Source organism: Macrobrachium rosenbergii, chromosome 47 (assembly GCF_040412425.1).
Source record: "Macrobrachium rosenbergii isolate ZJJX-2024 chromosome 47, ASM4041242v1, whole genome shotgun sequence".
NCBI classification, from domain to species: domain Eukaryota; kingdom Metazoa; phylum Arthropoda; class Malacostraca; order Decapoda; family Palaemonidae; genus Macrobrachium; species Macrobrachium rosenbergii.
In genome coordinates, this window is record NC_089787.1 from 20,248,526 (window position 1) to 20,270,021 (window position 21,496).

The 21,496-nt window shown below is 37.9% G+C and overlaps 1 protein-coding gene across 5 annotated transcripts in view; it reads right to left on the reverse strand.

Moving 5' to 3' along the window:
- The window catches only part of Pka-R2 (cAMP-dependent protein kinase type II regulatory subunit), a 265,110-nt gene that overhangs the window by 93,870 nt on the left and 149,744 nt on the right, over positions 1 to 21,496 (reverse strand). The window contains exon 1 of one of the 5 annotated variants that reach the window (XM_067090125.1): positions 10,131 to 10,244. The exons of 3 other annotated variants lie outside the window; for them this stretch is intronic. In XM_067090125.1, the coding sequence (XP_066946226.1) occupies positions 10,131 to 10,176 (46 nt within the window). In that variant the 5' untranslated portion in view covers positions 10,177 to 10,244. Of the gene's footprint in view, positions 1 to 2,150; positions 2,904 to 10,130; positions 10,245 to 21,496 lie in introns of those variants that run through there. One more of the 5 variants, XM_067090123.1, reaches the window with a different exon arrangement.

Here is a 21,496-nt window from a genome sequence, read left to right on the forward strand (position 1 = left end):
TTTATATATTCCCATGAACTTTCAACCGCTTTTATGAAGTGTTTATCTGTTAAACCGGTTTTAATTTGCATAAAATAAATTAAAAAAACGAAAAAAGAATAAAGGACGAACGATAATAAAAACATAAGAAAGGGTTTGACTCAACAAGGAATTATAACGACTAAGTAACCGTGAAATTAATTCCGCCATTTTTTGCCGTGTCACGATCCGTCCTCGAATCTCAATTTATTCATACAAAATCAACACAAGTGTGTGTCTGTGTGTGTGTATGTGTATGTGTATGTGTACGTGTGTGTTCACGCTACACAGGCGTGCTAAATAAGGCATAATAAACATTAGGCTTCCTTCCATACTCTAATACAACACGTAGGTCTATACAGGGCATTGTATTCGGATGAAGCCTCTTCATTTTATTATTAGTCCTCGGGGCTATTTTACAATGGCTGGGCTGCTCCTAAATAATGATGATGATGATGATGATGATAGTCTCCGTGTATATATTTTACAAGGTGTGTTGCAAGGGTTTTATGGGTAATATTCAATTGTTTTTTGATAATAATAATAATATACATGCAGTTATAATAATAATAATAATAATAATAATAATAATAATAATAATAATAAATGATTTTTTCAAGTTCTGTTGCAAGTTTTTAGGTAATAATACAATGGCCTCTTTTATATAATAATAATAATAATAATAATAATAATAATAATAATAATAATAATCATTGATTTTTAAGTTCTATTGCAAGGTTTTAGGTAATAATACAATGGCCTCTTTTATATAATAATAATAATAATAATAATAATAATAATAATAATAATAATAATAATAATCTCCCCTCACTTTGTGTAGACACAATTATCACTACAAGCCTTAAAATCCAAGCAGGAATAAATGAAGAAACCCCAACCTCACCTTTGATGGGGTTCAAACCCATACATGCCAGTTTTTAACCAACCTCACCTTAAATGAATAGTAGGGGGTGTAACAGGAAAACTCACAGTTAAAAGTCGGTAGCAATAGGACAGAATATAGAATTTACTTATAAGGTCATTCAGCGTCAAAAGGAAAATTGAGAGAAAAGGAGGTTTGAAAGGTGTAACCAGGAAACCTTGCAGTTGCTAGACCTAGGAGGCCATTCATTCAGCGTCGAAAGGAAAATTGTGAGAAAAGGAGGTTTGAAAGGTGTAACAGGAGGGAAACCTCGCAGTTGCTAAAGACGGTAGGAATAGAGTATAATATAGAATTTAGGCCACGGCCAAGCGCTGAGCCCTATGAGGTCATTTGGGGTTGAAAGGTAAATTGAGAGAAAAGGAGGTTTGAAGGGTGTAACAGGAGGAAAACCTTGCAGTTGCATTGTGAATCAACAGTCATGAGATGGAAGGGAACACGAAACGGAGGTAGAGTAAAAGAAATGGAACGGGTTGCAGAAGCTAGGGGCCTACGGAGGGAACGCTTCAAAGAAACTTAAGTAATGCCTACAGTGAACCGCATGAGGCTCACTGACGACACTAACCCCCCCACCCCCATTGGGGAAAAGAGGGTGGGTCTCCAGATGTGAGGAAATTGGGGAAATGAGGAGGTGAGGAGGTCAAGGAGGCAATTAAAAATCCAGATAGATCAGGTGAAAGGGACCAACAGCTTCTTCTACATTCATGTGAAAGTTCAGCGCGGTCTTGGAGCCTTCTTGCCATGCAGGGCGAGATACCCCAGGTTAGAACGTGCCCACATGCCCCGAGAGCGTCAACATACAGAATAACAAATGAAGGACGGAATTGTGAGGATTGATTGAGAAACTCGATTATGGGATTCTATAATAAAAATATATATATATAATATATGAATATATATATGTGTGTATATAATGTACCAACAACAATATAAATAATGAATCCTAAACAATAGGGATCTTGATGTTTTTGAGGAATATCAGCTTACCCTGGTCCAAAGGTCCACACTAGGTTCATTATCCCTTGGACAATTTACCCCAATCCAAGAGAATAAAATAATTATTATCCTCCACCAACCTTGATCAAGTTTTGGAACGTTCCACATCCACACAAGAAGTCCTTCTAACTTAAGGGGGCTGCCTTCAGGCAAGAGCCCGTGCTGGCATAAGGCCCCGATCACCTGACTGACTTACCTTCGAAGTCCAAATCGACGGGCTCCCTCAGAAGCGGAGGTGCGGGCGGGGCCACCTCTGTACTCATCTCGCCTCCTCCCACCCCTTCTGCCGCCCCTTCCCCCTCCTTCGAGTGCGAGGTGTCCTCCGACGAGGCGCCCTTCGGGAAGGGTGGGGGCGTGGACGGAGTGATGGGCACGACGGAGGACGTCCCGCTACTCGTCGGAGGACCCGCGGAATCTCCCTCCGGGGGGAACTTCGAAGTGGAGGAAGGAGCTAGTTCAGGTGGAAGTTCGTCTGGATTCTGAGGGCGCCCTTCTTCGGCGGAGGTCACGGCCTCTGGAACCTCTGACACGTCGGAGGGACTACTCCTCGGCTTCTCCGGAAGGGAAACAGGAGGGGGACAGGAGGAGGAGGAGGAGGACCCGCCCCTGAAGAGGGAACTGCTGCACAAACCGATCTTGGCGATTTTAGGAGGCCACTCGGACGGGATAGACGGGTCTATGTCAGGGCCTCTCCTCCAGGGGGGCGGCGAGCTGCTGAGGAACGATCCCAGATCTCAAAGTCCACAGGATATGTCCTTCGCAGCTAATTGCCAACGCAATCTATTAATTTGTTTGTTTATTCGTTGCTCTGCGCTCTGAGCTTCGAAAACCGCCGAACGTAGATTTTCCTGGTGAATGTTTTAATAATCTCCCAAAGAACCTTTTGTTCACGAGGATATATTACTCTCGAACACTTAAAAAAGGGGGGGTTATTTTTTAAATAATCTCTCTGTAAACAATAACTTATCAGTTTGTACAGTTAGATTAAATGAATTAGAGTTACGAAGGTACGAGATATATTGTAATATGCAAAAAAAAAAAAAAAAAAATGGTATGTTCGACCATACATTAACCCATATATATTACACATGTATCTGCCAATCTCTCTCTCTCTCTCTCTCTCTCCTACATATATGCGGCTCTATCTCTCCTACATACATGCGTGTGCGAGGACACCACTACGTTAAAATAAGAGCATAAGACCACGTATTAACCCAATAACCACGCAACATCTGAAACAGATGTGAGGCCCAGTGAAAAGAGTTGACAAGTCACACCTATCACCGATGCCAAAATATTCTAGCCTGGAGTCAAGACATAATTAAAGCTATTTTTAACCCTTTCGTTTTCATAAATTTTATGCAATACAGAATGCCACTTAACCAGGGTGAATCTACGCTGTCAGCTGTCGGGTGAAAATACTGTCACTTAGATAATGTGATTTTGCTGTCAATTAACATACTAAAAACAATGTGGTCTTCTTGCCATTTCAACCACAGTTAACATACTAAATAGTGTGATTTTGTTATTTGAACCAAAGTCAACATACTTCAGTGTCATTTTAACCAAAGTTAACACACTAACCAGTGTGATCTTGCTGTCACTTCAACCAAAGTTAACGCACTAACCAGTGTGATTTTCCTGTCATGTCAACCAAAATTAGCATACTAAACAGTGTGATCTTGCTGTCATTTCAACCAAAATCAACATACTAAACAGTGTGATTTTGCTGTTATTTCAACCAAAATCAACATACTACACAGTGTGATCTTGCTGTCATGTCAACCAAAGTTGACACACTAACCAGTGTGATCTTACTGTCATTTCAACCAAAGTTGACACATTAAGTAGTGTGATCTTGCTGTCATTTCAACCAAAGTTAACACACTAAAGAGTGTGATCTTGCTGTCATGTCAACCAAAGTTAACACACTAACCAGTGTAATCTTGCTGTCATTTCAACCAAAATCAACATACTAACCAGTGTGATCTTACTGTCATTTCAACCATAGTTAACACACTAAATAGTGTGATCTTGCTGTCATTTCAACCAAAGTTGACACACTAAACTGTGTGATCTTGCTGTAATTTCAACCAAAGTTGACACACTAAATAGTGTGATCTTGCTGTCATTTCAACCAAAGTTGACACACTAAACTGTGTGATCTTGCTGTCATTTCAACCAAAGTCAACATACTAACCAGTGTGACCTTACTGTCATTTCAACCAAAGTTAACATACTACTGCTTGATCCCAGTACACATCCTCATTCATTAATAAAAATAATTAAACTCTGAAGCACACAGGTGACTTAAATAGTGACCACAATCCTATCTAAACTGTCAACGACCGTGAACTCGCATCACCATAAATGAAATGAGCACACTTTCATTTAAACACAGTACTCACACTGTCAGCCCCCGCAGGGAGGCAGTGCCGTCAGAGCACCTCATGCGGTGCACTGTAGGCATTACTTAAGGTTCTTTGCAACCCCTTTCGTTCCCGTTACTGTACCTCCTTCCATATTCTTTCTTCCATCTTACTTTCCTCAACTCTCTCCTGACAATTGATTCACAGTGAAACTGGGAGTTTTCATCCTGTTACACCTTTCAGACCTCTTACTGTCAATTTCCATTTCACCACTGAATGACCTCGTGTCCTGTTCAATTCACATTAATGTTTGAAAACTGGGCGCAGTGCCATTTTAGCCTTGCATTAATATGCCTTCTGTGGAATCTTGTGGAATTGGACTCTCGAAGATGCAATGCATTGCTAATTCTAAAGCAAATCTTGTATTTTAGTAATTTGATTATATTTTTATCTATTTATTTATTAATTTCATTTTTGGTAACCTCTCCTTTCTGACTTTCCCAGAATGTTGCTTCTTTCTAATGAACACCTTAATATTCCTTGGAAGCTTGAATTTCAAGTCAGTGGCCCCTTTGTTCCATGTGAATAGGGTTCGTTTTCTCAATAATAATAATAATAATAATAATAATAATAATAATAATAAAAACACAATCACTTGGACAAGAGTGATCTCACGCTGCCATTGAAGCAATACCCTCAAACTGTACTTCACCCTAAACTCACACTATCATGAAGAGAAAAGTGACCTCACACTGATTTCTCAACAGAGGGCACACTATCAGTGCAACACCGCGTTCACACTTCCCATTCAAACAAGGGGCATACTGTCATTTCTGTTACTCAAACACTGAACGGGCTATCAGTCAACGCCAGAACACAAAGAGAGAGAGAGAGAGAGAGAGAGAGAGAGAGAGAGAGAGAGAGAGAGAGAGAGAGAGAGAGAGAGAGAGAGAGGGCAATTCAGGGAGAGAGATTGAGACAGAGAGAGAGATTCAGGGAGAGAAAGAGCGAGATTCAGAGAGAGAGAGAGAGAGAGAGAGAGAGAGAGAGAGAGAGAGAGAGAGAGAGAGAGAGAAATTCAGGGAGAGAGAGAGAGAGAAATTCAGGAGAGAGAGAGAGAGAGAAGAGAGAGAGAGAGAGAGAGAGAGAGAGAGAGAGAGAGAGAGAGAGAGAGAGAGAGAGGGCATTCAAGTGCCGGCATCAACACACCGGACTGTTTGCAACAATGAACTTCTGGTGTGAGTCATTTAGATTTGTAAATACGGCCACCTTTGCTCATTATACCGGAATACAGAATGGAATATAGAATTCAGTCCAAAAGCCAAGCGCTGGGACCTACGAGGCCATCCAGCGCTGAATAGGAAACTGACAGTGAAAAGATCTGAAAGGTGTAACAATTGCACTATGAATAAACTGTTAGAGATGGAAGAAAGAGAATATGAACGGAGGTACAGTAAAACGAATGGGAGGGGTTGCAAATAGTGGCCAAAGGGACGCTGCAGTGGAGAGACCCTCAAGTAAAGCCTACGGTGCACCGCGTGAGGCGCACTGACGGCAATGGGGTCAAGCTAATGAAAAATCCATAAAAACTGATCACCAGCTTGGAGAATGTCAACGCAGTAGCCTTGTGAAACCTCTCTTGATCAAGCAAGAGTCAACTGACTTTTGAGAGAGAGAGAGAGAGAGAGAGAGAGAGAGAGAGAGAGAGAGAGAGAGAGAAGCAGGTTCGCATCTTAATTGACATTCCTAGGCTAATGGCCGACGTGTAACGTTTGCCAATTACCAGCCATTATAAGAATGCGGACTGGCCACTTGCAAAATGTTTGCCCCCGAAGAGAGAGTCTCCAATCAACTCAGATGTATATACATACATACATACACACATACATACATACACAAATATACGCTCACATCCACCTGTCAGGGATTAAATCTAATCTCTCTTTTGTGCCGGCGCGGCGTCCCCAACTCGCTTTGTCAGACGGTGGAAAAAAGAAAAAAAGTCGTTTGAGCCGTTCAAATCTTGTGCTTACGTTGGCAAAACACTGGGGTCGAGTCAATAAAACACTGTCTGAGCCCCTGGAAAGCTGTGTTTGCGTCAATAAAACACTGCGTTCAAGTTAATAAAACACTGTTTACGCTAATAGAACACCGTGATAATGTCAGGTAGACACCGCGATACGATCGAAAACAAGGTCTAAGCTAATAAGACATTGTGTTTATGTCCGTCAAATTCTGCAGTAAAGTCAAGAAAACGTGTTTTATTTCCAGAATGTTTAACTCAATTAAAAAACTTTAGTTCATGTTATTAATAAACTGTGTTCAGATCGATTTTGAGCTAATAATGTGACTTGAATAAGGTATTCAAGTCGCTCAAATCCTATGTTCATCTTAAAAATATAAGATAACAGAATATAGGATTTCAGCAAAAGGTCATTCAGCGCTGGAACGGAAATTTGGCAGTTAAAGGGTTCACAAGGCGTAACAGGATGGAAAACCTCTCGCAGTTGAACCACTAAGCTGGAATAAACAGAATACGTTCAACGGATTTTGAAAATATGAGCTTTCGCTGACATCAGCAAAAATCCAAGTGTTCAGGCCATTACAACGAAGCTTTCAGTTTACATAAAAAAAAAAAAAAACTTTCTTCCTCATCCGAGGAAGCACAGAATCAATCTACGACTAAAAAAAAAATCTATCAAAAATCAATGAAAGACGTCGACTGATTTCTTGGTCCTGAAATCTTGATTCGGGGAAGAGAGAAGTCGGAGTTTTTGAGCATAAAAACAAGAAGAAGAAGAAGAAAAAGAAGTCATCGCCGAGTTGCCACCTGCACTTTCGACCGTTACTCGACGGATTCAGAGAGAGAGAGAGAGAGAGAGAGAGAGAGAGAGAGAGAGAGAGAGAGAGAGAGAGAGAGAGAGAGAGCAAAATACAGTATTCAAGTCACCCAAATTCTATGTCCATCTTGAAAATAGCTATATATCTGAAGTTAATAAAACTCAAATCTGTGAGAGAGAGAGAGAGAGAGAGAGAGAGAGAGAGAGAGAGAGAGAGGGGGGCAAAAATACAGTATTCAAGTCATCCAAGTTCTATGTCCATTTTGAAAATAGCCATGTTGCTGAAGTTAACAAAACTCAAATCTGTGAGAGAGAGAGAGAGAGAGAGAGAGAGAGAGAGAGAGAGAGAGAGAGAGAGAGAGAGAGAGAGAGAGAGAGGCTTTCTAAACTATACTTATTCACCTCTTCTTATTTTTTGTTTCATTTACTCTAAAAAAAAAACTTTTTTGAACTTTTTAAAATTTTCATAAGCAAGGACAGAACAAGAGGGTTAGAACCACTCAACAACTACACTAAGAACTGAGGCTCTCTCTCTCTCTCTCTCTCTCTCTCTCTCTCTCTCTCTCTCTCTCTCTCTCTCTCTCGGTACCTTCGGGCATTGGGCAAGACCAAGAGATTAATCATGATTGATAATTGCCATCCGGATGCAGGAACAACCGACCCAGTACACAGGCTAATCTTTCGCCCCGTGATAAATGCACCTTGCCACTTGAGAGAGAGAGAGAGAGAGAGAGAGAGAGAGAGAGAGAGAGAGAGAGAGAGAGCGTTTGTGATGTCGATAGTTGCACCAGATCTGAAGATTTGTCGATGAGTTTTGCATACCGGTGGTGGTGTTACTAAGCCCTTTAAAGACAGACAGGTTGATTGATAGAATTTAATATATATTTTATCTATTTAGTGATTTATTATTATTATTATTACTATTATATTTCTTGTTTGATAAACGAGGTCTCTTTTTTCTGTATTTTACTTTACCTCCTCTTACTTCTTTCTAAGGAATACCATATTCTTTGGAAGTTTGGATTCAAGTCAATGGCCCCTGTGGTGGGCTTGTCCCATATGAATGAGGTTCATCTACTGAATAATAATAATAATAATAATAATAATAATAATAATAATAATAATAATAATAATAATAATAATAATAATAATAATAATATAATAATATATATTATTATTATTATTACTATAAAATATAATATTAATAATAGATAGATAATTAGATAGATCGACACACACATAGATAAACAGGCAGATAAATAGACAATTTAAAAAAGTCAGGTCATGTAGAGAGACTGGAAGACGTACTGGGAAGAAGAAGAAGAAGAAGAAGAGAGAGAGAGAGAGAGAGAGAGAGAGAGAGAGAGAGAGAGAGAGAGAGAGAGACTAATAACAGATAGTTAGATACACAGATCCACATAGACAGATACGCAGATAGATAAACAGGCAGATAAACACTGTTTAAAAAAGTCAGGCCATGTGGAGAGACTGGAAGACGTACTGGGAAGAGAGAGAGAGAGAGAGAGAGAGAGAGAGAGAGAGAGAGAGAGAGAGAGAGAGAGAGAGAGACCAGCATAGAATGAAACTTGACACAGACAGCTATTCTATGGTCTCCTGAAGCCACCCCTTTAAAACCCTAAAACAGAAAGGCCCTCCGTATTCGCGGTTACCATCCACGTTGCCGATATTTCTTTCTCGCTCGTGTGACACCTCAAAGAACGTGTGCCACTTCTTCAGCCCTGACATGACACCAGTCGAAAGGGAATGTTGGCTGCGGCGGAATATTCGTCGCTGCAAGGCACTGAAGGGTACTTTCACAAAATTGTTCGTGTGACACAGCACAAAAATGCTCGTGTGACACCGAACATAAGTTCTCGTGTGACACTGAACATAAGTTCTTGTGTGACACTGCACATAAATGCTCGTGTGGCACAGCATAAAAATTCTTGTGTGACACAACATAAGTTCTCGTGTGACACTACACATAAATGCTCATGTGGCACAGTATAAAAATTCTTGTGTGACAGCACAAAAATTCTTGTGACACTGCACAAAAATAATGTGTGAACTGCACAAAAATGCTCTTGTGACAGCACAGAAATGCTCATGTAACACTGCACAAAAATGCTCATGTGACACCGAACAAAAAATGCTCATATGACACTGCCGTCATCTTTGCATCACTCTTAAGGTGGCTGCTAAACGATGGCGAATGTGTGACTAAAATTTTGCTCCCAACAGATTTTAAATATATTGCATAAATGGCAAAAAAGTATAGAGCCACCGTAACACGACAGAAAGCATGCTCATGTGACACTGCCAAGCCAGAAAATGCTGGTGAGTGACAATTCCAGTGTGAAATATCATGCTCATTTGACACCCGTGATGTCAGACAACGTGTTCATGTGACACTGCTGATAGGATCAGGAAATGTGGCCCTGTGACACTACTGATATCAGAAAATGTGCTTATGAGATATTGCTGATACCAGAAAACATGCTCATGTGACACTGCTGACATAAGAAAACGTTCGTCTATGTGACACTGTCGATATCAGAAAACATGCTCATGTGACACCACTGACATAAGAAGGAAACATGCCTGTGTGACACTGTCGATATCAGAAAACATGCTCATGTGACACTGCTGGCACTGCCAATAGCAGAAAATGTGCTCATGTGACACTGCCAATAGCAGAGAACGTGCTCATGTGACAGTGCCAATATCAGAAAACGTGCTCATGTGACACTGCCAATAGCAGAGAACGTGCTCATGTGACACTGCTGGCACTGCCAATATCAGAAAACGTGCTCATGTGACACTGCCAATAGCAGAAAACATGCTCACGTGACACTTGCCAATGCCACAAAAAAAAAAAGAAAGCATGCTCGTGTGACACCATCTCAGCCTCATCACAGGCACCGTTCAAAACGTCATGCCTGACCTCGGTGTCAGAGGTCAGCTCACCTTCGTAGATGACTTCCATCTTGACGCGGAAGGGCGGGTGGACCATCTTGGGCGACCCTGGTTGACCCCCGAATTTCGCGAGGTCACTCTGAGGTCACTGTGAGCCAATCAGGGAAAAGTAATGAACCGTGATCACGAACTGAGCCGGGTAGGTCACGAGGCCTTAATCATACGCACTCGGATGGTGCTCTCTCTCTCTCTCTCTCTCTCTCTCTCTCTCTCTCTCTCTCGACAGGCTTCGTTTATGAATCAGTGAGGACAACAGGTCCCCTTCTTCAGCATTCCCCGTTTGCACCGGGCACCGACTCGCCTCATATCACCGCCTCAATTATTTATTCTGGGCCGGTGTTCTCCAGTCGAGAGAGAGAGAGAGAGAGAGAGAGAGAGAGAGAGAGAGAGAGAGAGGGGGAGAGGAGGGGGGGAAAGGAGGGTAAGTGATAGATCCATGACGTGGCTTCTACTACATATCTTAATTTTTATGTGTCTTTTTTTTCTATAACCTTCGCTTCCTCTCTCTCTCTCTCTCTCTCTCTCTCTCTCTCTCTCTCTCTGTTGTTGTTGGGAGTCTTCGCAAGGCTCCCGAGGTAAATTGGAACCGCTTAAGATCGTTTAAATATATTAAGCCCAATATTGCTCAGAATATTACCGTCTTATTCCATGTTGTCATGCTATTATTATTATTATTATTATTATTATTATTATTATTATTATTATTATTAGTGGTAATGAATGAACAGAATAAGAACGAAAGAGAAGTGAAATTCAAAATATGAAATAAACCGCAAAGAATAAATAAATATTATTTTTGTCCGCTGCGAATCAACATAAGCAGCGATGCCCTTTCGTTGATAACTTCCATTTCATCATCGTAATGTGGACCTGCGTCATGGTGGAGAGACAGCAGTCTCTCTCTCTCTCTCTCTCTCTCTCTCTCTCTCTCTCTCTCTCTCTCTCTCTCTCTCTGGATGCTGGAGCGAACTGGAATGAGTCTCTTATGGTATCTATCTCTCTTCTCTCTCTCTCTTTCGTCGACACAACCAGATTTTGGGGACGCATTGACTTTCTCTGAAAGCTGGTCTGAACGACTGACGGTCTCGTTTTAAAGTCTCTCTCTCTCTCTCCGTGTGTGTGCGTGTGTGTGTGTGTCTGTGTCTGTGTGCCTCATTTATTACTCTGTGGGTTCTTCTCTGTGCGGGTGCATCCTCGCCTGTCAGAGTGACAGTGTCAACAGATCCTGATGCACAATCTTTATCCCGGCTCTGTCGAGTCAGAGACTTTCTCTCTCTCTCTCTGCTGTTGACACTTCGCATCTCGCCAGATAAAACCTCAGGTGAAGGGAGATAATGACAGGTTCTCAGCCCCAAATTACCCGGTGGGGGACCGCTTCGAGTGCTGGATTGAACGGCGGACACGAGAAATATAAAAAAAAAAAAAAGAAATTGGGATGGTGGATGTTTAATGGCCACGGAACTGCAGGAGGAGAATCCTTGTGACACGGGAGTTGATGTTTGTTTCTTACTGAGATGAGAGAGAGAGAGAGAGAGAGAGAGAGAGAGAGAGAGAGAGAGAGAGAGAGAGAGAGAGAGAGAGAGCGTTCAAGGAGACATGACTAACATGAAGCATGATTTTCTGAGAGTATACATCAATGCGAGTGCATGGATAAAACATCTGACTGTTTGACAGACTCTTATTTTTCTCTATAATAATAATAATAATAATAATAATAATAATAATAATAATAATAATAATAATAATAATAATAATAATGTGTTAAAAGAATACCCTTATTGAGGCATTACTTCCTTTCAGTGAAATAATAATAATAATAATAATAATAATAATAATAATAATAATAATAATAATAATAATAAGCTAAAATACTAATAAGCAAAAAGACTATGCTATGGCAGCTTACAAAGATTGAAAAGTTTGACAGAGAGAAAAATACAAGAAAACAACTAAAGACTTACAAAGAAAGACAGTAAAACAATTCAAAAAGACTCTGACTATCTGTTGTTAGAGCAATAAAGCATAATCTCAAACAATTCAAGGTACATTCCGAACTACAGACCCCTTGCAAGTTTGGAAAGAGAGAGAAAATAACAGAACACAAATTCAGATTTACAGAGAAAGAGCAGAAACAATCACAAAGACTCTGACTATCCGTATGACCAAAGTATCTGGTATGACCAAGTATCTGGTATGACCAAAGTACCTGAAGAGAGTGAATGAGGCAGTTTTCGTAAGCAATACCAGACCAAGTATCTGGTCTGACCAAAGTATCTGAAGAGACAGAATGAGGCAGTTTTCGTGAGCAATACCAGACCAAGTATCTGGTATGACCACAGTATCTGAAGAGACGGAATGAGGCAGTTTTCGTCAGCAATACCAGACCAAGTATCTGGTATGACCAAAGTATCTGAAGAGCCAGAATGAGGCAGTTTTTCGTAAGCAATACCAGACCAAGTATCTGGTATGGTATCTGAAGACCAAATGATTTTCTGAAGACCAAGCATCTGGTGAATGAAGGGACAAAATGAGGCAGTTTCGTAAGCAATACCAGACCAAGTATCTGGTATGACCAAAGTATCTGAAGAGACAGAATGAGGCAGTTTTCGTTAGCAATACCAGACCAAGTATCTGGTATGACCAAAGTATCTGAAGAGACAAAATGAGGCAGTTTTCGTTAGCAATACCAGACCAAGTATGTGGTATGACCACAGTATCTGAAGAGACAGGATGAGGCAGTTTTCGTTAGCAATACCAGACCAAGTATCTGGTATGACCACAGTATCTGAAGAGACAGGATGAGGCAGTTTTCGTGAGCAATACCAGACCAAGTATCTGGTATGACCAAAGTATCTGAAGAGAGTGAATGAGGCAGTTTTCGTAAGCAATACCAGACCAAGTATCTGGTATGACCAAAGTATCTGAAGAGAGTGAATGAGGCAGTTTTCGTGAGCAATACCAGACCAAGTATCTGGTATGACCAAAGTATCTGAAGAGAGTGAATGAGGCAGTTTTCATAAGCAATACCAGACCAAGTATCTGGTATGACCAAAGTATCTGAAGAGCCAGAATGAAGCAGTTTTCGTGAGCAATACCAGACCAAGCATCTGGTATGACCAAAGTATCTGAAGGGACAAAATGAGGCAGTTTTCGTAAGCAATACCAGACCAAGTATCTGGTATGACCAAAGTATCTGAAGAGAGTGAATGAGGCAGTTTTCGTAAGCAATACCAGACCAAGTATCTGGTATGACCACAGTATCTGAAGAGACAGAATGAGGCAGTTTTCATAAGCAATACCAGACCAAGTATCTGGTATGACCAAAGTATCTGAAGAGACAAAATGAGGCAGTTTTCGTTAGCAATACCAGACCAAGTATCTGGTATGACCACAGTATCTGAAGAGACAGGATGAGGCAGTTTTCGTGAGCAATACCAGACCAAGTATCTGGTATGACCAAAGTATCTGAAGAGAGTGAATGAGGCAGTTTTCGTAAGCAATACCAGACCAAGTATCTGGTATGACCAAAGTATCTGAAGAGAGTGAATGAGGCAGTTTTCGTTAGCAATACCAGACCAAGTATCTGGTATGACCAAAGTATCTGGTATGACCAAAGTATCTGAAGAGACAGAATGAGGCAGTTTTCATAAGCATGACCCCAGAAACAAACTCTGTATCACAAGTGCAGATGCACTTCGTCATCTGTGTCCCTGCCAGGCTCAAACTCGGACTGTTTTCCAACTCCTTCGCACAAACTTTCACTCGATTACGCCAATGAGGGACGGTTGTTTTCTTTTATTGTGAGGTTGATGTTTTCTTTCTCCAATGTGAGACATTTTCATTCGGTAGTGTTAGATATTTTCTTTTGCCAAGATATTTGCTTTTGCCAATGTGAGGCATATATTTTCCTTTGCCAATGTGAGATATTTTCTTTCGCCAACGTAAGACATATTCTGATGTATTTTCTTTTGCCAAAGCGAGATAGATATCTTCTTTTGCCAATGTGAGGCAGATTTTTTTGCCAATGTTAGACAGATATTTTCTTTTGCCAAGATATTTACTTTTGCCAATGTGAAATATTTTCTTTTGCCAACGTAAGACAGATATTCTGATGTATTTTCTTTTGCCAAAGCGAGATAGATATTTTCTTTTGCCAATGTGAGGCAGATTTTTTTGCAATCAGATATTTTCTTTTGCCAGATATTTACTTTTGCCAATAAATATTTTCTTTTGCCAACGAAAGAGACATTTTTTCTTTTGCCAATGTGAGGCAGATTTTTTTGCCAATGTTAGACAGATATTTTCTTTTGTCAAGATATTTTCTTTTGCTAATGTGAGGCATATATTTTCCTTTGGCAATGTGAGATATTTTCTTTTGCCAGCGTAAGACAGATATTTTGATATATTATGCCAAAATGTGACAAATATTTTCTTTTGCTAATGTGAGACATATATTTTCCTTTGCCAATGTGAGATATTTTCTTTTGCCAAACGTGATAGATACTTTCTTTTGCCAATGCGAGGCAGATTTTTTTGCCAGTGTTAGACAGATATTTTCTTTTGCCAGTGTGACAAATATTTTCTTTTGTCAATGTGACACATATATTCTTTTGCCAATGTGAGATATTTTCTTTTCTTTTATTTAATTGAAAACCAACTCCTCTACATCTGATAAATGACCAGTTTTTCCATATTTTGACAGTCGTCTTTTCTTTTCTCCTCTACAAAGAAAACATCTTCTTAAAATTCTCTCCTGTACTTTCTCAGCCTCACTGTTTCTTCAAACTCCTCCATACACCAATTTCTTCCTGAACTCGGCTCTAGGCCACTTACACTTCCTGAAGTCTCCTCTACCTTTTTTTTTTTCTATACAACACTTTTCTTCCTGAACCCATAACAGTTTTATCTTCTTATATTCACTATACCAATTTTATGTTCTTGCAATCACTCATACCAATTTTATCTTCAATCACTCATACCAATTTTATCTTCTTGCAATAACTCACACCAATTTAACTTCTTGCAATCACTCATACCAATTTTACTTCTTGCAATCACTCATACCAATTTTATCTTCTTATAATCACTCGTGCAATTTTGTCTTCTTGCAATCACTCAGAATTTTATCTTCTTACAATCATTTTGATCTTGCATATTATCTTGCAATCAAAAATTTTATCTTCTTAAATCATTTTTTATCTTTTGCAATCAATGTTTTATCCTCAGACATATTTTATCTTCTTCAATAACTCATAACAATTTTATCTTCTTGCAATCACTTTGCCACACGTTTAACTTCTTACAATCACTCATACCAATTTTATCTTCTTATAATCACTCGTGCAATTTTTCTTCTTGCAATCAGTTTTATCTTCTTACAATCAGATATTTTATCTTCTTACAATCAGTGTGACCAATTTTATCTTCTTTTGTTTTATCAAATCACTGTTTTATCTTCTTACAATATATTTTTATCTTTTACAATCAATCATGAGATCTTCTTACAATCATTTTTTATCTTCTTACAATCACTCATACCAATTTTATCTTCTTAAATCACTGAGACAATTTTATCTTGAATATTTTTTATCTTTTACAATCACTCATACCAATTTTATCTTCTTACAATCACTCAAAATTTTTTTTTATAATCACTCCTTTTGTCTTCTTGCAATCATCTGAATTTTATCTTCTTATTCTAAAATTTTATCTTCTTACAATGAGCCAATTTTTCTTCTTATCCTCAGCCAATTTTATCTTCTACAATCACTCGTCTTTTATCTTCTTAAAATTCTTCTTACAATCTCACATCTTCTTACAATCAAACCAATTTTATCTTCTTAAATCACTCTCTTCTTACAATCACTCAAAATTTTATCTTGCAATCACTCAAAATTTTATCTTCTTACAATCACTCATACCAATTTTATCTTCTTACAATCACTCCAATTTTATCTTCTTACAATCACTCCAATTTTATCTTGCAATCACTCATTTTTATCTTCCAATGAACTTTTATCTTGCAATCACTCATACCAATTTTATCTTCTTACAATCACTCATACCAATTTTATCTTCTTGCAATCACTAATACCAGTTTTATCTTCTTAAATCACTCATACCAATTTTTTTCTTGCAATCACTAATACCAGTTTTATCTTCTTATAATCACTCATACCAATTTTATCTTCTTATAATCACTCATACCAATTTTATCTTCTTATAATCACTCACCAATTTTGTCTTCTTGCAATCACTCATACCAATTTATCTTCTTAAATCACTCATACCAATTTTATCTTGCAATTGCATACCAATTTTATCTTGCAATCACTAATTTTTTATCTTCTTATAATCAATCATACCAATTTTATCTTGCAATCACTCAATTTATCTTCTTACAATCACTCATACCAATTTTATCTTGCAATCACTCATACCAATTTTATCTTCTTACAATCACTCATACCAATTTTATCTTGCAATCACTCATACCAATTTTATCTTCTTACAATCACTCATACCAATTTTATCTTGCAATCACTCATACCAATTTTATCTTCTTACAATCACCAAATTTTATCTTCTTAATCAATCATCTTCTTATAATCCAATTTTATCTTCTTGCAATCACTAATACCAGTTTTATCAAATCACTCATATCTTCTTATAATCACTTTTTTATCTTCTTATAATCACTCATACCAATTTTGTCTTCTTGCAATCACTCATACCAATTTTATCTTCTTACAATCACTCATACCAATTTTATCTTGCAATCACTCATACCAATTTTATCTTCTTACAATCACTCATACCAATTTTATCTTCTTGCAATCACTAATACCAGTTTTATCTTCTTATAATCACTCATACCAATTTTATCTTCTTGCAATCACTAATACCAGTTTTATCTTCTTATAATCACTCATACCAATTTTATCTTCTTATAATCACTCATACCAATTTTATCTTCTTATAATCACTCGTGCAATTTTGTCTTCTTGCAATCACTCATACCAATTTTATCTTCTTACAATCACTCATACCAATTTTATCTTCTTACAATCACTCATACCAATTTTATCTTCTTACAATCACTCATACCAATTTTATCTTCTTACAATCACTCATACCAATTTTATCTTCTTACAATCACTAATACAATTTTATCTTCTTATAATCACTCATACCAATTTTATCTTCTTGCAATCACTAATACCAGTTTTATCTTCTTATAATCACTCATACCAATTTTATCTTCTTGCAATCACTAATACCAATTTTATCTTCTTATAATCACTCGTGCAATTTTGTCTTCTTGCAATCACTCATACCAATTTTATCTTCTTACAATCACTCATACCAATTTTATCTTCTTGCAATCACTCATACCAATTTTATCTTCTTGCAATCACTAATACCAGTTTTATCTTCTTATAATCACTCATACCAATTTTATCTTCTTACAGTCACTCATACCAATATTATCTTCAATCACTCACAGCAATTTTATCTTCTTACAATCACTCAATACCAATTTTATCTTCCTAAACTCTACTAAATGCACAATTATTCTCTACTATAAGCAATTTTTATTCTTCAGCTTCTCTGTACATCAATTCCTTCAATTTACTTCGTAAAATATTTTTCTTTCTAAACTCCTCTGCACTTACTAAGCTTCCTAAACCCTCCCATTGGACTTTATCCTTTTCTAAACCTCTCCTCTCTACTAATAAACCTTTTCTACACGAATTGCCTTCCTAAACCCTTCCTAGGGTATTTTATTCTTGCCAAATCTCTCCTATGCACAGATCGTTCTTCTGAGCCTCTTTTCTAAACAAATCATTCTTCCTAAGCTCTGCTAAACACTAACTATCTTCTTTTCCTTTCTAAACCTCTCCTCTCTAAAAACCTTTTCTACACTCTGTCTTCCTAAACCCTTCCTAGTAGTATTTTATTCTTTTTCATACACAGATGATCTTCTGAGCCTAAACAAATCATTCTTCCTAATCTGCTAAACACTAATTATCTTGTCCCTCTACATAAAACGTTTTCTCCTCTTTTATTCCTAGTAGAATACTTTTTCACAGGTGATAATATTCTAATATTCATTCAATAATCGTGAGAGATATTCCCCACATAAAGTCGTTTTGGCAAGAGACGGTTATGACAGGTATTCATGAATGTTTAAGATCTCAACCTATCACTGAATATTCATTCAAGGAGGCCTCTGACTACAATTGAATTTTGGTTTACATTCAGATGCAGCATCAGAGCTGTTCGGTTCATTACACTGAGATGATGTTTGGTTGTAAACAAACTGCCTGACAGTCAATGCTGAGACCCCTTTCTTTGTTTCTCTCTCACTTTCTTTCTTAATATCTTCCTTTCTTTCCATCTTTTTCTCTTCCTTTCTTTATGTCTTCCTTTCTTTCTTTATATCTTTCTTTATTTATATCTTTCTTTCTCCCTCTCTCTTTCTTTCTTTATATCTTCCTTTCTCTCTTTCTTGCTTTACATCGTCCTTTCTCTCTTTCTTTCTTTCTTTATATCTTTCTTTCTTCCTGTCTTTCTTTATATCTTTCTATCTTTCGATCATTTTCTCTTCCTTCCTTTCTTTATATATTCCTTTCTTTCTTTCTCTCTTTCTATATTTCTCTCTTTCTTTACTTATATCTTCCTTTCTCTCTTCCTTTCTTTCTTGAAATCTTCCTTTCTCTCTTTCTTTCTTACTCTCCTTCCATCTTCCTTTCTTGAAATCTTCAGCTGAAAGTCCTTATTAAGGACTGTAGAGTCAACAGACTTTAACCCCAAGATCTTTCGAAGATTTTATAAAAAGCTCTTCTCTTTTCTCAAACATTTGGAGACCAGAAGATTTATAGGCAATGTATTCCACATTTTAGTTGTAGCTTTCTTTCCTTGAGTATTTTATTATTAAATTTCATACTAGAAATCGACACACTGTTTGCAAGAGCAGCCTGCCTTAGTGCTTCCTTTAAACAACTTCCCATTTCTTTACAAATAAAATCTTCCTTTATTTCCAGTCATTATCAAACTGTTTCTGTTTGACAAGAAGGCAAAAATTAATGTTTTTAAAGCCACAGAGAAAAACTCACAGGCAAAAAATTAATGTTTAAAGCCACAGAGAAAAACTCACAGGCAAAAAATTAATGTTTAAAGCCACAGAGAAAAACTCACAGGCAAAAAATTAATGTTTAAAGCTACAATAAAAACTTACAGGCAAAAATTAATGTTTAAAGCCACAGAGAAAAACTCACAGGCAAAAATTAATGTTTAAAGCCACAGAGAAAAACTCACAGGCAAAAATTAATGTTTAAAGAGAGAGAAAACTCAGAGAAAATAAAATAAGTATAGAGTTTTAGAGACCACTGAGCTGATTAACAGCTCTCCTAGAGGCTGGCCCGAAGGATTAGACTTATTTTACGTGGCTAAGAACCAATGAATTGGCAACTTTCCAAACATTTGGAATCCGACCAGAATAGAAAATGATTTCATCAAAAAAGCACTAGCCGCAAAGTGAACTTCGGCCCGTCGACATTTTAGTTGAGTCGGCCAACAAAGACTATAAGAAACTCAGGTGTTCTCCCAAGTATTTTATTAACTATCTAATTTGATTTTTGGGCTAGAAATCAGACACACTGTTTGTCAATTATAGCAGCTTTCTGTGTAAACTTATTTTTAAATTTCCTCAATCTGCTAAGCGGACGATTAAACAGCAAGGTTGTTTCTCAGGTTTTGTCTTTATTTATATATAAACCCATTTTTCAGGTTATACATATATACAAGAAAAATATCATTATTTATAGTCATTATCAAACTGTTTCTGTTTGATATATGAAGGGAATAAAATTAATGTTTTTAAAGCCACAGAAAAACTCAAAAGAAAAAATAATGTTCAAAGGCAAAAATTAATGTTTAAAGCCACAGAGAAAAACTCAAAGGCAAAAAATCAATGTTCCAAAGCACAGAGAAAAACTAATAAATAATCTTTGGTAATATTAAATTTCTCTTAAAATAAGCAAGCCCATTAGCACACGATTTAGATCAGGAAAAAATTAGTTAATACCTGTCATTCTTAACCTAGTTGCCCCCTCTGTAAGTATTATCTATATTTACAATATTTACTAATAATAATAATAATAATAATAATAATAATAATAATAATAATAATAATAATAATAATAATAATAATAATAATAATAATAATAATAATAATAATAATAATAATAATAATAATAAACAGCCTCGTAGTGACACCAGACACCAGACGTATTTTCAAGTCACAAAATAATCACAAAGACAAAAACTAACAATGGGTGACATATCTTGGCATTCCCAGTTCAAAACTGCTAGTTGCAAGGCACAGCTGGCCTTATGCCAGCAATGCTCGTATGAAAGCACAGAGCAAAAACGTCTGTTCACTTAAAGAAACCAACACCATAAGTCCGGGAGAGTTTTTTCCCCAGTTCTAAGTCACTTCAAAACGCGATCGCTTGAAGAATCGAAAACCCCAGAACTTTTTTCCAGTTCTGAGTCACTTCAAATCACGGGCACGACTAAGTTTACTTATGAATCTACTTATATGAATACTGAAGCGTTTGTCTTTGCTTATACATTCCACCTTCACATATTTTCCCGTTCAAAAACAATGGGTATTCTCTCTCTCTGAGCGAGTCTACTGAACAGGTCAATTGTCGTCACTTCTTGTTCTGTACTAAAATGGGCACTTTTGGGCATTAACAATCAAACCTGCCAGCATCACCAGGTGTACAGGCTAGAGAGAGAGAGAGAGAGAGAGAGAGAGAGAGAGAGAGACTATCCCAGCCACGCGTTTACAAGTCACAGGTAGGAGAGGAGAGAGATCTGATTATCCCTCTGAGCGAATGTATTCTACAGTTGGCACGTTCCTTCATTGTCGAAATTCGAAGTCACTGCTAAATGAATCACTTTATGTGGATGTGTTTCACCTCGTCCTTTACGCATTGAGAGAGAGAGAGAGAGAGAGAGAGAGAGAGAGAGAGAGAGAGAGAGAGAGAATGTAGTACCTGCGCACTCACTGACTATCAGAGACTGTACTGGGGTAACCACTTCCACAGGAGGGTCCCTTTTCCTCCAGCAAATGAGGATGAGGTCCCCCCCGCCCCCTCCCCTTCCTCACTCACTCAACCGCCAACCCTCAACCATCCCCTCCTCCTCCTCCTCCTCCTCCTCCCATCTCCAACATCCCCTTCCCCTTCCCCCTCTCTCTCTCCAGGTCCCAACAAACCTCCCCAATAGACGCCAGAAAGTTTCATTCATATATGCGTTGACATCACTCACGGGGAGAGAGAGAG